The 22,243-nt window shown below is 42.8% G+C and overlaps 1 protein-coding gene across 2 annotated transcripts in view; it reads left to right on the top strand.

Moving 5' to 3' along the window:
* Nucleotides 1-20,256, top strand: part of LOC129191020 (gap junction delta-2 protein) — a 36,740-nt gene extending 16,484 nt beyond the window's left edge. For both annotated transcript variants that reach the window (XM_054793955.1, XM_054793956.1), the window contains one exon: nucleotides 14,600-20,256. In XM_054793955.1, coding sequence (XP_054649930.1) covers nucleotides 14,600-15,449 — 850 coding nt within the window. In that variant the 3' untranslated portion in view covers nucleotides 15,450-20,256. The remainder of the gene's footprint in view (nucleotides 1-14,599) is intronic.
* Nucleotides 20,257-22,243: the final 1,987 nt, after the last annotated feature.

A 22,243-nucleotide genomic window follows, 5' to 3' on the forward strand; every position in this document is an offset into this window, starting at 1 on the left:
TACGATGGTGCTTTTGTGTTTGCTCTGTAATTCATGATGGTTCAAAACTGTATTTTTGATTAAAAAAATGTACATTGTATGTGTCTATATCAGCAGCGGGTGGCACATTTGGTATTTGGTACCTTGCCCTTCGGTGGGGACCTTTTTTTTAGGATACACTGCGAGGGCCGGTATCGTTAACCATTGCTAATAGTATGTATGCTGCATGCACGAGCGTTCCTGATTCTGAAGGCCCTGTGCAGATTACACTGATATGGCAACACATAGAAGCTGATTGGACAAAAAAAATCCAACACACACAGACACTACGGGAAGCAGTGTAGCTAAGAGACACTCTACTGAAAGAAGATAATTGGCTGATGGAATAAATGAATACAGTTTCATGGAACAAATACTAGACTTGAAATTGTAAATGTAAGTCAGTGCTTTTGATGGTGTTTAGTCCAGCAGAGAAGGCTGTGCTGACCCTGACTGCACACCACCAGCCTACAGTACATGTTTCGCACATGCTTGAGTTGCATCAAGGAACATTTAAATTTGCACAGTTGACCATGTCCGAAAAGCACCAGGAAGGAGCAGAGCTTATTTAATCCTACCACTTCTCCATATTTATTACTGAGATTTCATTCACAGCATGTCTTTTACATGATGTCAAAATGCTATTTCAGTGAGATTTGTTAAGCCTATCACCATTCCAAAACAACAACAAAAAAGAAAATTAGAAAGGCAATTTTGGTACCTCGGTTATTGTCATTAATTTGTTTCAAAAGTTTTGACAAAAACTGAAATGCACGAAAACTAAGGCAATTTTTCCCATTGGAAATAATGGAAATCCAATTATGTTCCAGACACCCAAAAGTAATAGCAAAAAATATATTTTATCAAAAGTAACTGTTGTTTTATGTGCAGAAAACAATGCAAAATATTAATTGGAATTTATTGTTGATGCCGACGTCCTGTATGTCCTGGCGAGATTGAATTCAGTCGTGTTTCTCACCTTCTTTATCAAATTGCTGGCACTCGCAATTTTCTTTGGCAGGTATCTTAGCGGTGGCACTCATTACAGGGCACAACAATAATAGCAATAACAATTATTCAAACGACCCTTGTATTGGATGGTGTTACATTGTGCAGGTACTGCTAGTTTTTTGTATGTTCATTGTTTCTAAAATAAGCTTCACATTTGTCTGCTGAACTTCTATGGAATTCATTGTGAACTCAGCTAGAATTGTACTAAGAATAGTCCCAAATCATCTTATAGGAGCACACACACACATGCGTGCTGCCAAGACCCCAGACGGGAAGGTTCATGTTAAAATAACTATTCCTGGTTGCTATGAGGATGTTTCATTCTGTTCTGAGGGGATTGGTTGAACTTGGCAATGTCAGACACAATCGGCTTTGTGACGCCCTGCAACATCTGGAGGAGTTTGTATCTGTGTGATTAAAAATAAAGTGTGTGTGTGCACACGAGTGAGGAGGTGTCCTTGTAACCTGGAACAAATAAGTGTTCAGTCTCTGCAACGCTCTGTAACGTTGGCCCTTGCATTCGGGTGTAATGGTGTGTGTGCGTGCCTGTTGGGAAGTGGGTGGCCATGCAGGATAAAGGTCTGTCAGCAGGGGAGAGTGCAGCCCCCTCGCTCCTTCTGTCACTGGCCCCAAGCGCCGGAACATCCCTGTGGGCTTATGAGTGTGTGCATGTGTGTGCTTGGTTATAGCGTAATGCCAGATGACCTGCTGTGAACTTGGAGCTATTGATAAACCACAGCAAAGGAAGGCAGCCTCAGAGAGAAGCTTTGACGAGTGTCCATATTTGATGTGACAGGATTCGATGTTTTTGGATGACCATCCACCTCAGGGACGTAAAAACATTCAAATGAGGGTGGAAAAAAATGAAGCGCAATCTCACTCTCGACAACTTGGAGACTATCTCGTGAGATCTGCGTCAAAAATTCTGTGTTGCACATAAAATATATCATAGTTTCTTGGTGTACTTATTCAGTATATTGCAGTATTGCATCATTACTTTTGTAAATGCAGAATGTTTGTTGTACAGTGAAAGATCCCCACTACTGTATTCACGATTAAGACCACCCGCGACGAAAAAACAGTATTTGTGACATCCATAAAAAGCTCGCTCCTCCGCCTCCAAACCGTCCTTCCGAGCTTGACATTGACTTTCTCCTCTGATTGTGGATCAACATTCGGAATAAATTGTGTAATTGTGTACGTTTTGAGGCCCTATTGGAGGTTCAAAATTTGCAGCTTTACTCTCACGTTTTTTCAAACATACATAAATGAATAATTTGTGGTTGAATACAGCCCAATATTAGCCTAGTGTCACTTAAAAAGGTCATATTTAAGCAAGTTGTGCATTAAAATAAAACTAACTTAAGCATTTTCAAGCATAAGGATGGCTAAAGTCAAAAACAAATATAAGCCGTTAGGAAGACGCATTGAAATTGTGAATGTAGTATTCTACATTGGTCACAGGGTGTCAGTAATTGTTCGGTGAGACAAGCACCAGACTTGATGGCCGTAACTACAGGTTTTTATTGCAGGTTTAAATGACCTCACAACAGGTACAACAATAATAACATAGTAATCATAATACTAATAATCAGAATAACGACACGGGTCACTGTTGAAGGCCGCACGGTGGCCAAGTGGTTAGCATGTTGGCCACACAGTCAGGAGATCGGGTTCGAATCTCTGTGTGGAGTTTGCATGTTCTCCCTGTGCATGTGTGGGTTTTCTCCCCGGGTACACCTTTTGCCTCCCACATTCCAAAAACATGCGTGTTAGGTTAATTGAAGACTCTGCATTGTCCACAGGTATGAATGGGAGTGAGAATGGTTGTTGCTGTCTATATGTGCCCTGCGATTGGCTGGCAACCAGTCCAGGGTGTACCCCGCCTCTCGCCCAAAGGCAGCTGGCATAGGCTCCAGCATACCTCCGCGACCGTAATGAGGATAAGTGGCATGGAAAATGGATGGATGGAGGGTTACTGTTGCGACTGTAATCCACGACAAGCTAAAACTCAATTCTGAGCCCCTGACATCACTTCCTGTCCGCCAGTCACTTTAGCTCCCAGTGGGAACACATTTACTGTGACACACATGAGCATAACTTTTATTTATGTCTTAAATGGCTTATTTACTCTCGTTATGTCTACTACTATGTTTCATGTCCAGAGGGCTCTTATAGTGGTAAATACCATATTAAGGAGGTTGTGAGCAGGTTTTCTCTGCCATAACTACGCTACACGGTCAGGTCTGGAACCAATTAACAGCAATAAATAAGGGATTACTGTACTGTGTATGTCATTTATTTCTTTATTCTTTGTTATCACCCATTTCTAAATGATAGGGGTGAATGAGGTGTATTTGCTGTGGGGAAAAACAGCCTTTTCAGAGGGGAAATAATACAAATCGTGAACAGATCTGCTGTATAGCTTGCATTAAATGTACAGGTGTACCTGATATTGTGGCTTGTGTAGCTGCAGGTACTGTTGGATCAGAGCAGGAAATGGGGAAAGATTTAGTTTTACATGCACAAAACAATTTGAAATACATACAAATGACGAATGAAAGGGATACATGAACATTTAATATCACTTTTACCTTGACTGAAGACTTGATTGTCGACAAAGATGGCTACGAGGCAGCGGGATCCACACCTTCGTGTTTTGCTGTGAGTTATTTATTGAATTCGATTGTATTTCTCGACTTCTTTATGAAAATGCTGGCACTGGCCACTTTGTTTGGCTCTATTGTGGGTTATTTTATTAAATGCTAATGATCAATCTACTAGGTTGGACACAAGAAATGATTGAGTGACTCACACGCATTCACTCCTCTGACCGTGGCTCATCCTAGCACTGTTCGGCTGTAACGTTTTTGTATTCTTGTTAAAACATATTCCTCCTGCCGTCGTATTTTCCTCCTCCTGTCCGACTCTCTGAACCGAAGATTCATTTACTACATAATGGTGCCCTCAAGCCGGTTAGCTTCTTCTTCTTCTTCTTCTTCTGTTGTTTATTGGCGATTAGCAAGCAGCTCACACAGTTAGCTAGTTTGCTAGCGACCACTGACCATAACAGAAAATGGCACGAAGAAAATTGATTGACAGTGGTCTATAGCCAATCAGGACGCAGAACACAATGGGCAGGTTCTCTCTTGGCCTATAAGGACTGTTGTGGCTCTGTATTTAGCCAGCTATTATCTGCTGTGATATGCTCGTACAGGCACGTAAACACGTACTGGGACGCACGACTTCAACTCTGTACAACCCCCTCTCCTGGTAGCAGTAGTTCATACAATAACAGACACATACAACAGAGCACCGGTAGCTCTCTCTAATACATCACAAGGACTCAGAACACAATGTGCGTTCATACGCTGTTAAAAAACAAAAAATGCAAAATTGCATTTAAAAAAAAATGTGTGAAACAGCGAATCCGCGAAAGGTGAACCGCGATGTAGCGAGGGAACACTGTGCATCACAATATCTGCTATGAATGAAGTTGCATTTTGAGCTGCATAAAAAGATTGCGTCGGTTGTCAGGTCTTCTGACGAACTTGAAAAGAAATCCTACCTTGAAGCAGTCAAACATTTTGTGGTGTGTTGTCATAATTCATAATTCTCATCTTCCCATCAGCCTCGAATGCGGCATTGAACTCCCTAAGTTCTATCAGTACACAAGAAACTGATGGTTGATAAGCGCAATTAAAGACAGAGCCAAGCAGAGAGGACCCGGGTGGTGACGGAGGTTAAAGGCGAGCGTCTGAGAATGATAAACAGGTCAGCCATAACGTCGGAGGGCTTTACATCGCTGTCACAAGCTGCCAGCACAGAAAGAGCACTGATGACACTGCCGCCAGTAAATCACATACTGAATGCAATTTATTTCACAGAGAGCATCATTATCTTCACGTTGTGCGTCTCCTTGTCAACATTCCAAGCAACCTTTTTTGAAATAAATGATGCATGAAGTAAAATGAGGCCAGTGTATTTCCTCAATGAATAATCTTCAAAGCATCTTCTACGCTGCGGCGTAATGAAGTCAACGAGCTGTGTGAGGCATGTCCAACAGAACCTGAGCGCAAACAAGCCGTTTCAGTTGACTCCGCTGCTGGGCGGCACCCTTCTCTTTCCACACGTCTCTTCCCTGTTCCTTGCCTGTTGCCGTGGTAACTAGCAGAGGGAAGTTGAGTGGAGAGGGGATTGAAGGGGGGTTATGGGGTTTCTGGGTAAGGAACCTCAGCTGCTCCTCTTTTTTTTTATATCTCCATAGCTACATCTTTTCTCTTTGCAGTTCTTATTGACTCCTTGTCAATTACTTTCTTTCTCATTAGCTTCACTGGCTTGAAAATCGCACGTGAGTCGAACCTACAAGAAAGTCAATATGCAGTACATGTTTGGATCGGTAGCACTCCATATGCTGGATTTGCACAGCACACCTCAGTTCTGCAGCTATCGGCCAATCATGTCGATCTTGAGGGATACTGTCAACTTATTATTGGGGTTGGAGCAGTGTAATATCATTAAGTTCATGACTTTCTGACAGTGCCAATCAAAAAATGCTGCATTTTTAACACAGCTCTGGGATCGGATCGCACTAGTTTATGCATGTGCGGCGAATTTAATCTTCTTAATTTCGCCTGTAAACACTGTAGAAGCTTTCATACGAAGCGGTGATGTGAGTGCCATTCAGTGTGTGCACAATTTAGAAATCTACTGTAGTGTTTTCACATCACTGCACGGCCTCGTTGATTTTTACGATCAAATGCTCACAATCCTCCTCATGAACGCATGGCGCAAACATCTGCGCAGCGCACGAGCTCTGCTATCATGAGGATCCGAATGAGGGAATAAGGCAGTGCGTAAACATGATGGCTGCAGGAAAAGAGGCGTTTATGAGCAGTGTTGGCATAATGTTTTTGCTTAATCCCCATCGCCTGCAAAATATTATTCAAAGGAAACAGCAAACTGTCTGCTGGGAGCCGAGGGTGTGAGCGTGTTGGAACATGCTAATATGTCTGCCACGTATACAGTATGCATGAAGGGATGCGGTTTAGCGGGATTCATATTCCTTGACTGCACGCGTGCAAACAATATTAATAAACGACCAGCATCCAACATTTACGTAGCTTGGTGCACAATTTGGTCCGAGGTTTAGTTCAAGACGAGGCTGGCTTCAGAAGGACCTTCTTGTCTTCTGTTAAGGTGCAAAAGTTAAGTCAGAGCTCTTCTCTGTTTTAGACAGAAAGGTGAAGGGGGTTAATGCGTGGGCTATGATAATCTAAAGCTATTCGATGGCATTAACAATAAAAAAAAATGCTAATGCAAGAATCCTCCCTTGGCCCAGTCACAGATTACAGCAGCGGGTTTGCGTGTGGAAACTATTATATAATTCATTCTCCATGATGAGATTTTCCCCCATTGCTGGATTTCCTTACTGCCCCCCACGATCTCTCACACACTGTCCTGGCACTGGCTGGTTTCTCTTTTAATTTAAGGAGAAGATGTCCCAACCACACTGTTTTTCTAGTGACTTTATAATCTTTTTATCCCTGTCTGGAACTAATTCATCCTAACACGCAATTTGATGTCTTTTTTTCTAAACACTGCTAGTTGAAATAGTTGGTACTTGCTGTTTTTTAGGGTTGGGTATAGTTTACATATTATCCGATAGCGGTGCCACGTTGGTACTTTTGAAATGTTACCGATGCTTAAATGGTGCGGAACCAGTCAATTAAAAATAGACATCAACATCAAATTCTGTCCAAAAATAGTGCCTTTTTATTTTTACTGAATCTTATGACATGCAAGTTGAGTAGGATAGTAACGTAAGTACAGTGTTCCCTCGTTTATTGCGGGTGATACATTCCCAAAATAGCCTGCAATAAGCTTTTGATATAATGTACTCCATTATTATGCCTTATAATTCATGGAAAAATGGTCTCAAACCCACCAACTTTGAAATGAAATCGCTCAAGCTCCCCGCGGCGTTTTGGAACTCGTTGACATTCGCGTGGGGAGGTACTCTACACACCCCCACCATGTGTTTAAAGAAAAAAATCCATTTGCTGATGTAGTCCTGTTTGTTTCTGTTGTTTTGTTATTGTTGTCACAGTTGTTGTTGCTGTTGTCCTTGTCTCTCTCTTATTTGTCCCCCCTCTTGTCCCCGCACTCCCCTCTCTGTTTTCTTTTCTCTTCTTCTCTATCCCCTCCTGCTCCGGTCCGGCCGCACGAAATCAGCATAACAACAAAACAACAAAGTCAAATAAGGGCATTTAGATCAACAATACTATCTGCCTTAATGGACAAAAAATGAAATAAAATAATAATAAAGAAAAAAATCCTGTTTACTGCAACCTTTGAGGGCCCAAAATTGCTGAATTGTCATGAGGAGTGTATTTAAACTTCTGACCGGAACTGTATGTGTGTGTATGTGTGCACATACAGTATTTAGTGGCACACTCTGGTATTGTGAATGTGCTTCTCACTAAGCTTCTTAATGCAGTCATTACAAGGGCAAACACATTTTTGTTTCTTTCATTTTTCATTGTATTTTTCTCCACCCGCCCCCAATACTTGGAACTGGAAGCTCATCCCAGGTGGGGAGACTGAAAATATATCCGCCTTTTTCCACTGTAGATGTCATCAGGAGTGGTGTGTGGTTATGATGAGCAGTGCATGTGAAGTGCGTGCCGCCACGCGCTGGAAAGGATTATCTCTGCCCTGTGGATCCACATCTGTACCACACAAGAGGGGCAAAGCCACCGTGTGATTGGTAGACTTCCCGTCACACGACCAAATGCAATCCAACTCCTATCTGGCAATGTCTCAGGTGCAGTGACAGGGTTTCTCCCTTCATTAACTCACTTTTGCAAAGCTGCAATCCAGTTTGACTGATTTAAGATCATCTTGTCTTTGTCTAACATGGAAAAATAGTGGGGCATCAACCACTCATTGTATGTATCTACTGACGGTAAAGACGCTTGATATTTCTTAGCTTATCTTTCAAGATAAAGATGTAATATTTTGCTGTGTTATACAGCAACCAACTTTTTGAGAAGAATGTACCTGGCACCCCCAGTAGCCTGGCTAACTTCCGTTTGGTTCCGTGACCTTGCAGCATTTCTGTCACGCACGTGTTTTGAGGGTTTGCGTGTGTTTTTGTATTGCATTCGTTTTAGATCCTGCAGCGCTTATGTGATTGCAGCATTTTCCCATTGTTGTTTTTTTGTGGTGTTTGTGTGTTTTTGGTTTTGGATCATTTCTGTGTTTGAAAAGATCGGTGCGTTGCTGCGTGTTTGCGTCTGTCAGCCACCGTACTAAAACCCTGCACACTACAAGATCAGGAGTAACAACAACATTTCTGATGACGGACGTCCTTATCTTACGCTGTTAAAGTCTAAACCTCATCAGTGTTACAAACACTGACACATACGTTTTCCTGCAGCCTTTCTGTCTAGCCCTTCCACACTGCCAGAAAAGGCATTTTTACAGTACATGTCACCATCTATTGACTATCCACACAAAGGCCATAAATCCATCATGAATGTAATGAGGTCAGATTTGATGGGCTATAGTAATGGTGTCAACATTTGAGTAATGGGAGCCATTCATCATATCATCATTTATGGAATTCTCATTAAAATAAATGGTGGTGATTAGTGAGTTGATCTTGTGTGAAACTCGCCTCAAACTTCAAGGCAAGGATCAATCAACGTATTAAAAGAAATAGCCAGTCTGTTTTTAGACTTACAGTGGAGTGAGACAGCCGCCGTCCTCACAGGAAGCACAAAGCTCGCCGTTTGTTGGTCTTAGATGTGAACATTAAATGAGGGATGAGTGGAATAAGAAAAAAAACAAAGAAAATATTTTTGCAGGAGAGGAACGTGGATGACTAAAACTAGCTTGCCATCTGTTTACTGCTTGCTTGCATGCGTATGTTTGTTTAACATCAACCATGCAGACAAACATAAAGATATGCCAAGTCAGCACTGGGTTCATAGAAAGACACCCACTAACAAGCTGTACTGTAGACAGGACTCTCCTGAACCAGATAGAACATCTAGAACTACAACTACAGGCAATTCTTCTGTTACGTTTCATAGTTACGACGCCCGCCCATAAATCGTTAATGCTGTAGAAGAAGAAAAAGAAAACTAGTTACATCCTGTCGCTACACTGAGGAAGGGCCATGTCACTTCTGTTCTTTTTAGTTAACTTTTATGCCCTTCATTGTGTCTGTCTTCCAAGCTTGAGACTCTTCTGATTGCAGCGCTTCAAAGTGAAAGAAAGTGAAGTAAAATTAGACATAAAATGCTCAGAAAGTTCATAAAGATTGGCTCTGTGCCCGCCCGTGCCGCTCAAACGTGGCAACCGTCATGAAGGTGAACGGAAAAGCAACATGCATGTAATCTTTTTATAATTGTATTTTATATGTCCTTCGTGTGTTCTGTGTACAATGTGAGCGACTTAAGTATTACTCCCGACTTACAAGATCATTTACATCGTAACTCGTTTGTAGACCAAGGACCTCCTGTATAGTTATGCTTTTGTGTAATGCAAATCAGAATGTGTGTGTGTGTGTGTGTGTGTGTGTGTGTGTGTGTGTGTGTGTGTGCTGGGTTAATAAAGGAATCCATCACAGATGTAATGTTTGCAAAACCTCAGTTGATGATAGTCCAAATTTGTTGAAGAAATGTGTCATCAAACCACCAGTTACCTGGAGGAACACACACACACAATTGCTACTAATACACGTGGTCCTCTGGTTTCGAAGGAGTTCCGTTCCTAGACTGTGATGTAAGTCGAGTTTTAATGTCAGAACGCATGGAATCCATGACCCTAGCATTCATTAGCACTTAGCTTATTCTACACCAAAGACGTACGTTTTTATACACCTGAATGCCCGATCCCAAAGACGTGATTATACATCCTTTTTGTTATTTTTGCGCGAGAGGCAAAAAGAGGTGATGACGCAACTGCACACTAAAAGATGTCACTTTTAGAGCAGTTTTAAGCCATAAAAATGGCCACAAGGTGGCAGAAGTGCATTTGATAAGAGCTCGGCATGGATCTTTTGCATGTAAACACACGTGACAGCAATGAGGAAGTGGAAGAGCACGGAGGAGTGCAGCGTGCAGAAGGCTACGCGTTGTAGGGAAATTTTAACACATGCACACACGCACAGTTTAATTCCAAATGTGAAAAGTGGAAATAGCTCACGGTGACGTAAAACAACCGTTTTTTGTGTTGTTTATGTTGTGGTATAGCTGTTTAGATATTTGAGCTTTTGAAAAATGGCCGGGACTGAATGAGTTCATGATCGCCGTGGTAGTCGAGCAGTTGGGACCACGTGAGCAGTCAATATTGGCGTTTCTCCTCTCTCTGAGCTTTTTATGATGTTCGTTTTTACTTCCATGATGGTGGCCTTTTCTTCGGCACACTGCCGGTTAGGAGCTTCAGAAACGTAACTAATAAGCGATGTTATCCTTCCGCTGCTGCAGTTCTCAAGTGAGACCAAAATGACGCTTTTAATTCATTTATGGGAGCACGTTCATAACCGTGAAGCGCTGTAAACCACCTGTACTGTAAATCACATCACCATAAATAACATTTTTAGTCAATTGCTTCATTGCTCATTGTCAATAACCATACACCGCAGCTCTCGAGCATGTGAGGTGAATGTATTTCTTATTACTACACATACTGTGAATGTATTATTTTGTGCCACTTTCCATATTCTTATACTTTCTACTGACATAACATGTTCCCACATTGGGACAGGTGAACTCATTGTTTCAGTCTTTTCCTTATGCACGTTTGTTTTCTTTCTATGTTACAGTGGGGGGGTGTTCCCTGCTCATTCTGACAATAACGATGATGATGATGATGGAACCATACTATTTTTGCTCCAGTTATGACAATAAGACGACATAGAGTGCTCCATCCTCCGTTTTTGGTCCATGTATTGTACCAGAAGCGTTTGGACTGTTTCTCCTGTTAATCGCTTTTATGCTTTTTGCATAATCCTGTTAAAAAAGCAAACAAACAGCGATCAAAACGATACCCTCACACTTGGTTGCGCACGCTTGGCTGACGTACAAAAAGAAAACACACTGTGAGTAATCGGACCAGCCGGACATGGAGGACCCGCTCAGACTGACATTTTGCTACTCTCCTGATAAATTGGATTTTTCTTCTCTACTTCACATCAAGATGAACAGCGGCCGAGGAGTGACACGGTGTCACGCTCCATCATGCGCACAATAATGTTTTGTGTTTTCTTTGCCTCTGTTACCGCTTACTCTCAGCGCAATGACCAACATCTTTCTCAAAGCCTCTTCAGTTGTCTCCCCTGATTGCTTGACCTTTATTCTCAGGTTTGTTCATTCACACGCACGGACCACTTCTTTTAGACCTACTTTGCGGCTAAACTGCCACGACAAAGCAGTTGGGGAGTAGGTCACGAGTCACCCGAGATCTTCTTTCACTGCCTCACGTAGCAAAGAGTGTGGCAGCAGGCAATTCATGTTAGAATGTGACACTCACTGCAGTTATCACACTTTACTGGAAATTGCAATTCCAGGATTTGCATGTGAGTGCAAAGAAAGACACTGATCAAGGACTATAAATCGGGATAATACAACAACACATACTATCACAGCTCACTTGTTGGCTCCCTAACATTGTCGCTCCATTCTATCTTAACGACTGCACCACAAAAGGATCTGGGCATGCCTCTACCTTGAGAGGATAAACACTGCCCCAACCCCCCAGTTGAGAGCTGTTTTATCTGTTTGTTGAGCATGAGCTGATGAAGCCTGCTCGGATGAGAGGCGAAACGTCTTCTGAAACAACCTGAATAGTCCAGTTGCGATCGATCCAATGCCCTGGGAATACAATGACCTGGATGAATGAGCATATTCACTTATTACAGCCCACAAACACCCTGCAGCAAAGGGGATGACAACAGCGGAAACTGATTGGATGGATACACTAATACATGCTGTGATATTCTGGCAATAACAGTACATCATGACGGCGTCATAGCATGTCCGTTCCTCAATGACAACCTTGATCCTCTTGCAAAACGTGTAACGTGTAACATGCACAGATGGAGTTGGTGCAAACTTCAATCCTCGATCCCCAGAGACCATGTGGAAGTATCCGTAAGCTTTCAGGCTGCAGGCGACCGTCTTAAAGCTGATGAACTTTTACAAAGTTCATTTAGAAAGTTTCACTGAATTTTTACAAAGTTCATTTTCAATGTGACAAATGTCGACGTTTGTTAACGTTTGTAACATGAGCTCGCCGTTGGTTGTGTTCTCATCTTTCACGGTTTTAAAAAATGTGACTTTTGGAGCGAGTGACACACAGCAGCGTTGCCACACCAACACCGCGCACACGTTTCGCCTCTGCTGTCCACAACAGCAGCACAACACTTCCTCATTATCCACCAATCACGCTCACGGCGAGCGAGGTGCGACTACATGAACATACAATAGCACAGGGGTAGGGAACCTATGGCTCGGGAGCCAGATGTGGCTCTTTTGATGACTGCATCTGGCTCTCAGACATTTCTTAACACCATAAAATGTGTTTATTTTAATTTGTTTTCCTGACATTTTAAAGTAAAACATTACAGAAACAAAAACATTACAAAATTCAAAATATGCATTGTAATGCATTTTAACCCATCCATTTTTTTTTCTAGCGCAATGCCAGCTGTCCTTCCCATGTTTTCCGTGTCAGACACCAAAACTTGATTATTATTGGGGTTGTCCCTCATTTAATCAAACCTTCTTTAATCAAATAGTCAGCTAGCTAATTGTGCAGAGACAACCCTTTTGATAAAAAAGGAAAAGAAAGAAAGATACGGAGTAGGTCACAAAACTATGCAGCACCAGAAGTTGCATTAATGGTAAAAAGTTATTTATTATTGGTTAGCTTCAATATAACAACATTATTACAAAGAATACATTCAGAGACTGATATTCTAAAATTGCTAGTATTCCTTAAATACTGTATACACACATTTGGTTGTATTCGGTGTTAAAAAATATGATATGGCTCTCACGGAAATACATTTTAAAATATGTGGCTTTCATGGCTCTCTTAGCCAAAAAGGTTCCCGACCCCTGCAATAGCAGGTCCATTTATTGCACGTTCCTGTGTTCTGCATTGCTGCTGGGTTTGCTCTGATAATTCTGACAATTTATTGTGGATTTATTTCATATTGATGATTTTTTTATTAGTTATCATTTTAGTCGTTAAAAAAAAGACATTGTTTTTGGATGAAATGTGTATTTTTCCTTTTTTTTAAAATCCCGGTTTGGGCACCATCGAAGCACTGGCACCATTTCAAAAGTACTAATTTGGCACCGGTACCGGATAATATGTAAAAAATTGCCAGCCCAAGTTTTGACCGCATTTTTTACACTGCAACATTGTTTTGGGAGCAAATAAAACAAACATAAAAACAGGTCTAATAATTCATTACATAACTAAAATTCTGATTCTCAATATACGAGTAGAATCTTAAAAATACACATTTAGTTAAGACCAGGAGAACAAGTGGAAGCCGCCTGGTCCAACCAGCCCCACGTTCTGATGGGCTTGAACGAGTGTCTGCAGATTGGGAGTTGAGAGCGCTAGCCATCGCGCTAAAAGCCCCAAGCTGTCAACTCGGTGTCCAGTGCGCGAGTGCAGAGAGTGAGATTTAAGCAGGACTTAAATCCCGACGTACGTGTTACCACACACACGAGCTCCGCGATATTTGGGAAATTTGTTGCCCGTGGCCAGCACGTAGAGGAAGTAGGGTATCAGAGGGGATGCAAGTGTGTCGTGACACCCACGTGCTTGCCTACTCACTGCGATTCCAAGATGGCCGTACTGGCTTCCTACGGCACCGGGATAACCAGAGTGTACCGCGGGAAGAGCCGCCGGCCGTGGCCGGATAAGGCGCACTAATGTCGGATACGTTATGTGAGCAGCTGGCGTGCGTCCACGGAGGTCGGGAGTGTACAGCCGGAGGAGTCGCCCGCCACAGGAGGAGCCGCTTCCGTGGACGTGCAGTGTACACAATGTACTTTTAAACTTGAGACACACGCACTCCTCATCTGCGTGCAATGTTTTCCTGCGTGCACGCAGAAAATAATTTGCACCCCAATTTTCTTCCTGCGCGCCTTGCGTGTGCGATTTTCTCTGTGTTTGCACGCAGCAAGCGCGTAGGAGCACGTTCGTCGGGATGCAACTCCCCTTTTACCGATGTGCACCCCTTCCACTAGTATGTGATATTGACGTATGCATTTATGGTGTCAATGGACTACATTTGTTCCCTACCACGAGAGGTAATGGATGGAGTGCCAGGGTGAGAAGATGGGACACCTCAGTTGTGCTTCCCACCAAATGCCCACAGAGACTGCAGGTGATGCTCTTCAGTGGGATATTTGGAATTATTTTCAACCTTGATTATTATTAGTTTCCTTAGAAAAAGATGTACACCTCCAGAAGGTTGATGTGCAAGAAAGGACAGTTAATGAAGGATTTACTAATATGCCTGTTTTATCTTCTCTAGGATACTGCTGACGGTGGTTGTGATCTTTCGCATCCTGATCGTGGCTATTGTGGGGGAGACGGTGTATGAGGATGAGCAGACTATGTTCATCTGCAACACCCTGCAGCCGGGCTGCAACCAGGCGTGCTATGACAAGGCCTTTCCTATCTCCCACATCCGCTACTGGGTCTTCCAGATCATACTGGTGTGCACGCCCAGCCTCTGCTTCATCACTTACTCCGTTCACCAGTCGGCCAAACAGAGAGACAGACGCTACTCCTTTCTCTATCCCATCATGGAGCGAGACTACGGGGGAAGGGATGGGGCGCGAAAGCTACGAAACATTAATGGAATTTTAGTTCAGCATGGCGGCGATGGCGGAGGAGGTAAAGAAGAACCTGACTGCCTTGAAGTGAAGGAGATCCCCAATGCCCCACGAGGTCTCACCCACGGGAAGAGCTCCAAGGTACGTCGACAGGAAGGGATCTCACGCTTTTACATCATTCAGGTGGTGTTCCGAAACGCCCTGGAGATTGGATTTTTGGCCGGCCAGTACTTTCTCTATGGCTTCAGTGTGCCTGGGATTTTCGAATGTGACCGCTACCCGTGTCTGAAGGAGGTGGAGTGCTACGTGTCTCGCCCCACGGAAAAAACTGTTTTCCTGGTGTTCATGTTTGCGGTGAGCGGTATTTGTGTGGTGCTCAACCTGGCCGAGCTCAACCATCTGGGCTGGCGCAAGATTAAAGCGGCCATCAGGGGCGTCCAGGCCCGCAGGAAATCCATTTGTGAGATCAGGAAGAAAGACATGGCGCATCTGTCCCAACCACCCAACCTGGGGCGCACACAGTCCAGCGAGTCGGCCTACGTCTGATGCTAAAGAGCAGAGGAAGAGGAGTGGAAGGAATGTGCGAGAGTGAAAAGGCAGTAATTATGATTTTTAAAGGGAAGAGGAGGTCAAATCGGATGACGAGACGCATCTCTGTGATGATGGGATGAAGACCAAACCTCCATCTGGGTCACTTTAGGAGCCAAGACATAAAATGAAAACGTATAAAAGATAACACATTTTAACCTCATTTTTCGAGAGCTGTTCTCACTGCCATTTTTTCTTTTTTTACTACAAACTCCTTTGTCCCCTTATGTCTTTTGACCGAGAGAGACAAATCCTCAGAAGGCCGGGCAGGTAACAACTGAGTGGAAGAGGACTGCTTTGTGTTATTTGGGGATGCTGCGGGAATGACGGCAGTCATTTGATGCATCCCATGGTGCTTTTCTGGACTGTGTCAGCTTCAGTGAAAAAAGGGATGGGCGATGGGACAGGGAGGATGAGCAGCAATAGAGCGAGGAGAAGGAACGGAAGACCTGTCAAAGCTGTGACAGGAAAAATAAGGCAAGATTAGAAGGGGGGCCATCACACTCTGGGAAAACGTGAAAGAGGAGTCGTGTCCTCCTGCGGCGGGAGAGTGAAGCCAAGTGAGAAAGAGCTGCTCTGATGAGCGTCATCCTTGTCCAAGCCAAAGCCAAGAGAAGAAGAGTAACGATGTTTATGTTTTCGTCTCTTGGCAAACGAGTATTTTAACACAAACATAACTGGTACCACACACTTTTTTTTTCTCTCCTCCTCCCTTTGTGTCGCTTACGCCACAGTTGGCAGCTATGTAGACCCCCAAAGGGGGGAGCGGGAGGCGTTTTTTTTTTTCGTAAGACAGTAACGGCCCTCGCTGCTCTCCTTCTACGTCCATGTTGGAGAGGAACTGGTGAACACAGAGACATGGGGCGTGTAAACGCTCCCAGAGCACAAACCAAACGTTCCTCCATGCAGCATTCCAGGGCACTGAGAGTCTAGGGAGAGACCGTCCAGAAGACGAGGGGAACCTTTCTCTTTATTTTTACAGCTTAAATGAATTCTATGAAATATCTAACAAATGTGTTACACTTTTCTTTTACGAAAGCAATGGTGCCATCCTTGACAGATTTAAACATTCTTGAATCGATGAATAGTGCATATCAATGATATTATTTATGCATTTAGAGTATATTCAAATCATTTATTTATCTTTATGGGTGGGTCCTCTGGGACGTCATGTTCAACTTTCCAAATGTATGACGTGTTTGTCTTTTTTTTAATTTTGTATTCTTTTTCACTGATGAAAGTGATTATCGACATGGGAATGGCAGGGTTGCCCTTGTGAGCTTTTTTTGAACGATACGAGCATGTGCAACTGATTTTGCTATGTACAAAGTTTCGAAAAGTGCTGGGGAAAAAATATCTAGTTTTTTTCCCATAGAAAGCCTTGATTTGCTTCTTCAAAATCAGCTGCACAGCTTCAGGCAACTAAGGCCTGCGAGCATTTGAAAAAGCATGTTTACATGACGCAATGTTACTGAATGATCAAGCTGTGTAACCAATGAATCGTGGATTGCTTGGAGTTTTGTTGTGCGTTGAGCTCCTGAGTGGATTTCAGCATGCATGCAATGTCAGAGAAAAGCATAAGAGAGCTTTGAAAGAATTAGAAGAAAAAAAACATTGGGAAGTGTTGCACTTTGATTTAGAAAGACAAGTGGGAGAGTGGCAGACTGAAGGAACGTTGGTTGGACAGAAGTGGAGGACGTTCTCAGACACACATAAACATCGTTACAACCTCGCTGTGAGCCTGTGAAACCAGATATGCGGACTGTTTCGTTGGCTACACATGGCAACCTTGAAAATGACATCTGTCAAAACGCAAACAAAATTAGGCTTGGGTCCCTCTTCAGGACGAGCCAGTTAAATCATTTTTACTGATGTACCCCCCAAATACACACACTCACGTTTACACGTTCACGTTTACATGCACTAAATTATGGCATGAATTTGGTTGAGAGTTTTTACGCACTTTATTGAATGATGCTTGAACGCCCCACTGTAGATGCAAAAGCAAAACTACACCACTTTATCCAACGCTGCCGCCTCATCCTTGTTCCCTGTCGTTACGCAATCTGTACCGGAAACGCAATCGGTCCTGCGCGTGCGCGAGCACTACGTCACTTCCTCCTTTTGTCAAATTTGAACAATTACAAAAAAAAAGTCCGTCATTTTGTTGGCCTGGATAAATTGACATCTCTCTCCTCTTTTTACCGCACAGGCTGGATGACGAGAGGGTTCACTCTGCACATACTGTAGGTGAGGTTGCTTTCATGCTGGACGTGGAATATTCGTCTCCGTCGCTTTTTCACGTTGGCAGTTGGACATTTGGCTCCGTAGCAACAGCGGTAGTTCCCCCGCACTGCTCTCTCATGGTGCGGGGAGCTCGCACAGGAAGAGTCCATCCATCCATCCATCCATCCACCCATCCATTTTCTTCCGCTTATTCGGGTCCGGTTCGCGGGGGCAGCAGTCTCAGTAGGGAAGGCCAGACTTCCCGGTCCCCAGCCACCTCTTCCAGTACCACTGGGAGGACACCAAGGCGTTCCCAGGCCAGCTGTGAGACATAATCCCTTCAGCGTGTCCTCTGTATACCCCGGGGAAACTAATTTCTGCCACTTGTATCTCGTTCTTTCACCCACGACCCAAAGCTCATGGCCACAGGTGAGGGTGGGAACATAGTTCGACCGGTAAATTGAGAGCTTTGCCTTCCGGCTCAGCTCTCTCTTCACCACGACGGTCCGGTGGTGCAACCCGGAAGGTGCAATCCACCCTTTTTCGACTGAGAACCATGGCCTTGGATTTGTAATATCACGAGAATAAAGACGTAAATTTACGAGAAATCTCTTGTAACTTTATGTTACAGGCATTGCCTGAGACAGCTATGACACGCAATATTACAATTTTATTCTCGGAAATTTACGACTTTATTCTCGAAATCCTAGATTTGTTTTTTTCTATGTGGCCCTAATACTCCATCGTACTCCACAGTATAAACACACAGATGCTAAATGTCCAGTGTTCTACTTCCAGTATATTGTTAAACAGGCGGAGAAATAAAGTCACATGGGGTTGTTTAAAGTACCACCGAATGACCAAGCTAACATTCATCTTTGATAACCAGCTGAAGAATATCAGCACTTACGGCTATTACAGCTGTGAATGAAGCAAGTTTACGTCATAACGTGACACGGCATCCTCAACAAGCAAAGCAAGTGTTGGAGCGCCAGGAAGAAAGGATGAAGCCAACCAAATCCCCCCAAATCTCTCTGTTGTCTATTCACTCCCACTGTCATAATCTCTCTGATTCTTCCAGGTGATTATCCCCAGATTTAGACTCTTCCAGGCATCATCTATGCTCCCCATTTGGGATTGATGTGTTCCACCGTATAGTCCGATGCGCTGACACGACACTCCACAATGCCTATTAATAGATTTTGAGTCTTGGCTTCTCCTCAGGGAGCACTTGTAGAAAAGGCTTATCACCGACCTTGCGCCTTAAGGCCAAGCCAATGTCCTGTGCTATTTACAGCGCCTTCTGGAGAGTCACTACCTAGCACAGATCTAATCTCCACAACACAGGCCATTTAGACGATGGAGGACACGTTGAATACACATGTCGTTATGTCTGGTTTCATTCAGGCCAGCGTGAGCATGCACAAGGACGTACATTCAATGTGTGCGTTGCCACAGTTAGACAATTTTCACTCAGAACACACGAGTCCTTGCAGGCACACTCCACATTGATCAGCGGTCCGCCACTTCCCAAAGCAATTCTTCCAACATTCCACTACTCTCCACAGTCTACTTTTCTATTTGTCAGTGTGAAATTAATTATGCAACTTTTTTTTTGGGGTGGGAGGGGTTCTAATTTACTTATTGACTTGTGGATTCAGTTTGTTGTCTGTCGCTCTTTTTGTGCAGTCAAAAAAAGGACGTTTTTGTATGTAAAAGAACAAAAGAAAAAAACGGAAACATGTCAAATCAAGGGTAGAGAGCTGAAAAGACGAAAAACAAGAAAATATGTTAAAATGCCTCCCTTGCCAAAGTGATATGCAAAATTTGTTTTTTTTAAAAAAACTGCATGTGTAACAGATAGATTAAGCATGTTTCTATGTTTTCTTCGACAATATCTTTTTTAGAAAGCTGTCACGTCTCAATGCCAAGAGTGTGTATTAATGACCATGTTGTTGAGATCGTACAAAGCCACACACGACAACTCAGTGAAGTCCAAACTACCTACAGTATGTCAGCAGACGTCCTTCACAGAGTCAGCCATTTACCATAGGACAGGGGTGCCCAACGTGCATCCCGGGGGCCATTTGCAGGCCACGGCACATTCTAAAAATATCATTTAATAAGAAATAAAAAAAATCTGCAGTAATTTAACAAGAATAAAGTCAAAATAGTAGGAGGAAAAAGTAGCAATCTAACAAGAAAAAGTCCATTTTACATGAATAACATAATATTATGAGGAAAAAAACATCATTTTATGAGAATAAAGTCAAAATATTAAGAGAAAAAGTAATGTCATTTTAGGTGCAGAGTTTAAATATTAAAAGAAAAAAGTTTCTGATTTGAAACAAACAAAGCAAAATAAAATTATTTATTTTTGTTAAATTAGGTTGGGAAAAATGCTGTCATGTGGGACTAAAGTCATAATAGTACGAGAAGAACATTTACAAAGATGATGAAATATTAGCAAAATGTTAAAAAGACCAAAGTTCATACTAATAATACTATTTCTTTTTTTTCTTTTTACCTTTTTTTAATATATAACTTATATCAAAGTGGCCCCTGCATCCTTTCAATTTGATTACGCGGCCCTCAGTGGAAAAAGTTTGGACACCCCTTCCTCAGGATATTTGCACATGGTAAAAAATAATACCTTTAAAAAAAACGTGTAGAAGAGGTCCTGCTTCACAAGCCACCAACACAAAAGACAGGGTACACAGGTGTACTGTACAAGTATGCAAAACAGACCAGTCCGGAACATTCCAGGGTTTGGACCCCAGCACAATCCTATTCAAATACAAATGACATTTTTCAGTGATTTGAATACAAGCCAATTCTCAGTGAAATGAATTTTTTGCTAGTTTCAGTACAACAGACTCAGGAAATAAACTAATTCTGATCTTTTGCAACGAGAGTAACTTTTCTAGAAGTAATCAGAACCACATAGTGTACTTTCTTATCCTTGGGATGCTGAGTCCAGATAGTGAAGATTGGTTTACGATCTACTGGTGCTACTGATGCAGACGTGAATTTAGACCGAATTCCTTTTCCTTTCAAGGTTACCTTCAAGTCAGGCTCGTTGTTGCGACTGCAACAAATTCCAAACTAAACATGATAATGTCCAATTTTATACTAAAGTACACTAGCAAACAATCAGCTTCCTCAGGGTGAATTTGAGCCGTTTCATTCATGAACATAGCAGCACTCGTCTGCTCCCAGGCAGTACGGTTCAGCTCGGTTTTGGTTTGGAACCGAATAACATGATCAAATGTCTGAGGTTGTTTTTTTTACTTTTGGAACCCTAGCTTTAATTTACGGTACCCAAAGGGTGAGGCAAGTCACACCGCTGATAGAGAATTGTTTTCCAAAACGGCTGTCCTCCATTACTGTACTGTTGATGTATTGCACTGCCAGCCGAGTGATGCGTCTTCCAAATGGTAACCGAGCTAAACTGTACCACTTGGTGGAAACGTGGCTTTAGACAAGGGCAAACACGCAGCAACGTCCGAACAATCCAAAGTAAGGAATTATCCAAAACACACAAACATAATAAAACACATGTGACACTTGGAGCTTCGAGCTTCGAATTTCACTGCTTCACTCTACCACGGTTTTTCAAAAATAAACTGTCTTAATGAACTCATTCAATTCCAGCCATTTTTCAAAGGACAACCTGTTTACTACCGGCCATTTTAGACGACTGTGAGTGATCTTTCAAGGCACGCAGAATATTGTGTCCTATGGCGATATAAACATGGAACCTACCAAAAGAAAGATCAGACTCCCGTCTTGTTTCTACCTTTTTCTGTTCTTTAGTAATCAGCAGTAGAACATAGGCACGTTTCAGGAAAACATCAGCTCCCAACTAGAAAAGGGAGAAAAACAGCTTTTTGTAAAAAGATACATTTCAAGCATAACTTTCACTTTGACACAATTTTTTTTTGCTTTTTGTGACAGCTGAACTATCCAAACAACTGTACCACAACATCAACAACACAAAAAGACTTGTTTCACACCAAAATGACAACTTATTTACAAATATAACACCATGAACTATTTACAATTTCCACATTTGGAACTGCACTGTGTGTGTGCACGCGTGTGTGCGCGCACGTGTGCGTGTTCTGTGTTTTTGGTTTTGGGTCATTTCTTATTTTGGAGCGTTCGGACGTTGCTGTAAGTTCGCCCCTGTCGGCCGCCGGATCAGATGGATTTCGGAAATGCATCACCTGGTCTTCAGGGTTGTTGGCCCACGAGCCCCTCTGGCGCGTTCAAGGGCTCCTGACTTGACAAAGTAAAAGCCATGGTTGAATCAAAGTTAAGACAAATCGCTTTCATATGTAAAATGTTCGGTAGGTTACTTGAGATTGAAATGTTAATCAAATGGGAGAAAAGTCATTTCAAGCCCCACATCGCCGGTTCAGTTTGCATTCTGTAAATTGCAACTCGATCTGTTGTATACCGGCGCTGCTCTTCTGTGGGCCACATTAGATCCATTTCAGGGTTTAGGAAAGCGCTGCTCTCTA

Source organism: Dunckerocampus dactyliophorus, chromosome 12 (assembly GCF_027744805.1).
Source record: "Dunckerocampus dactyliophorus isolate RoL2022-P2 chromosome 12, RoL_Ddac_1.1, whole genome shotgun sequence".
NCBI classification, from domain to species: domain Eukaryota; kingdom Metazoa; phylum Chordata; class Actinopteri; order Syngnathiformes; family Syngnathidae; genus Dunckerocampus; species Dunckerocampus dactyliophorus.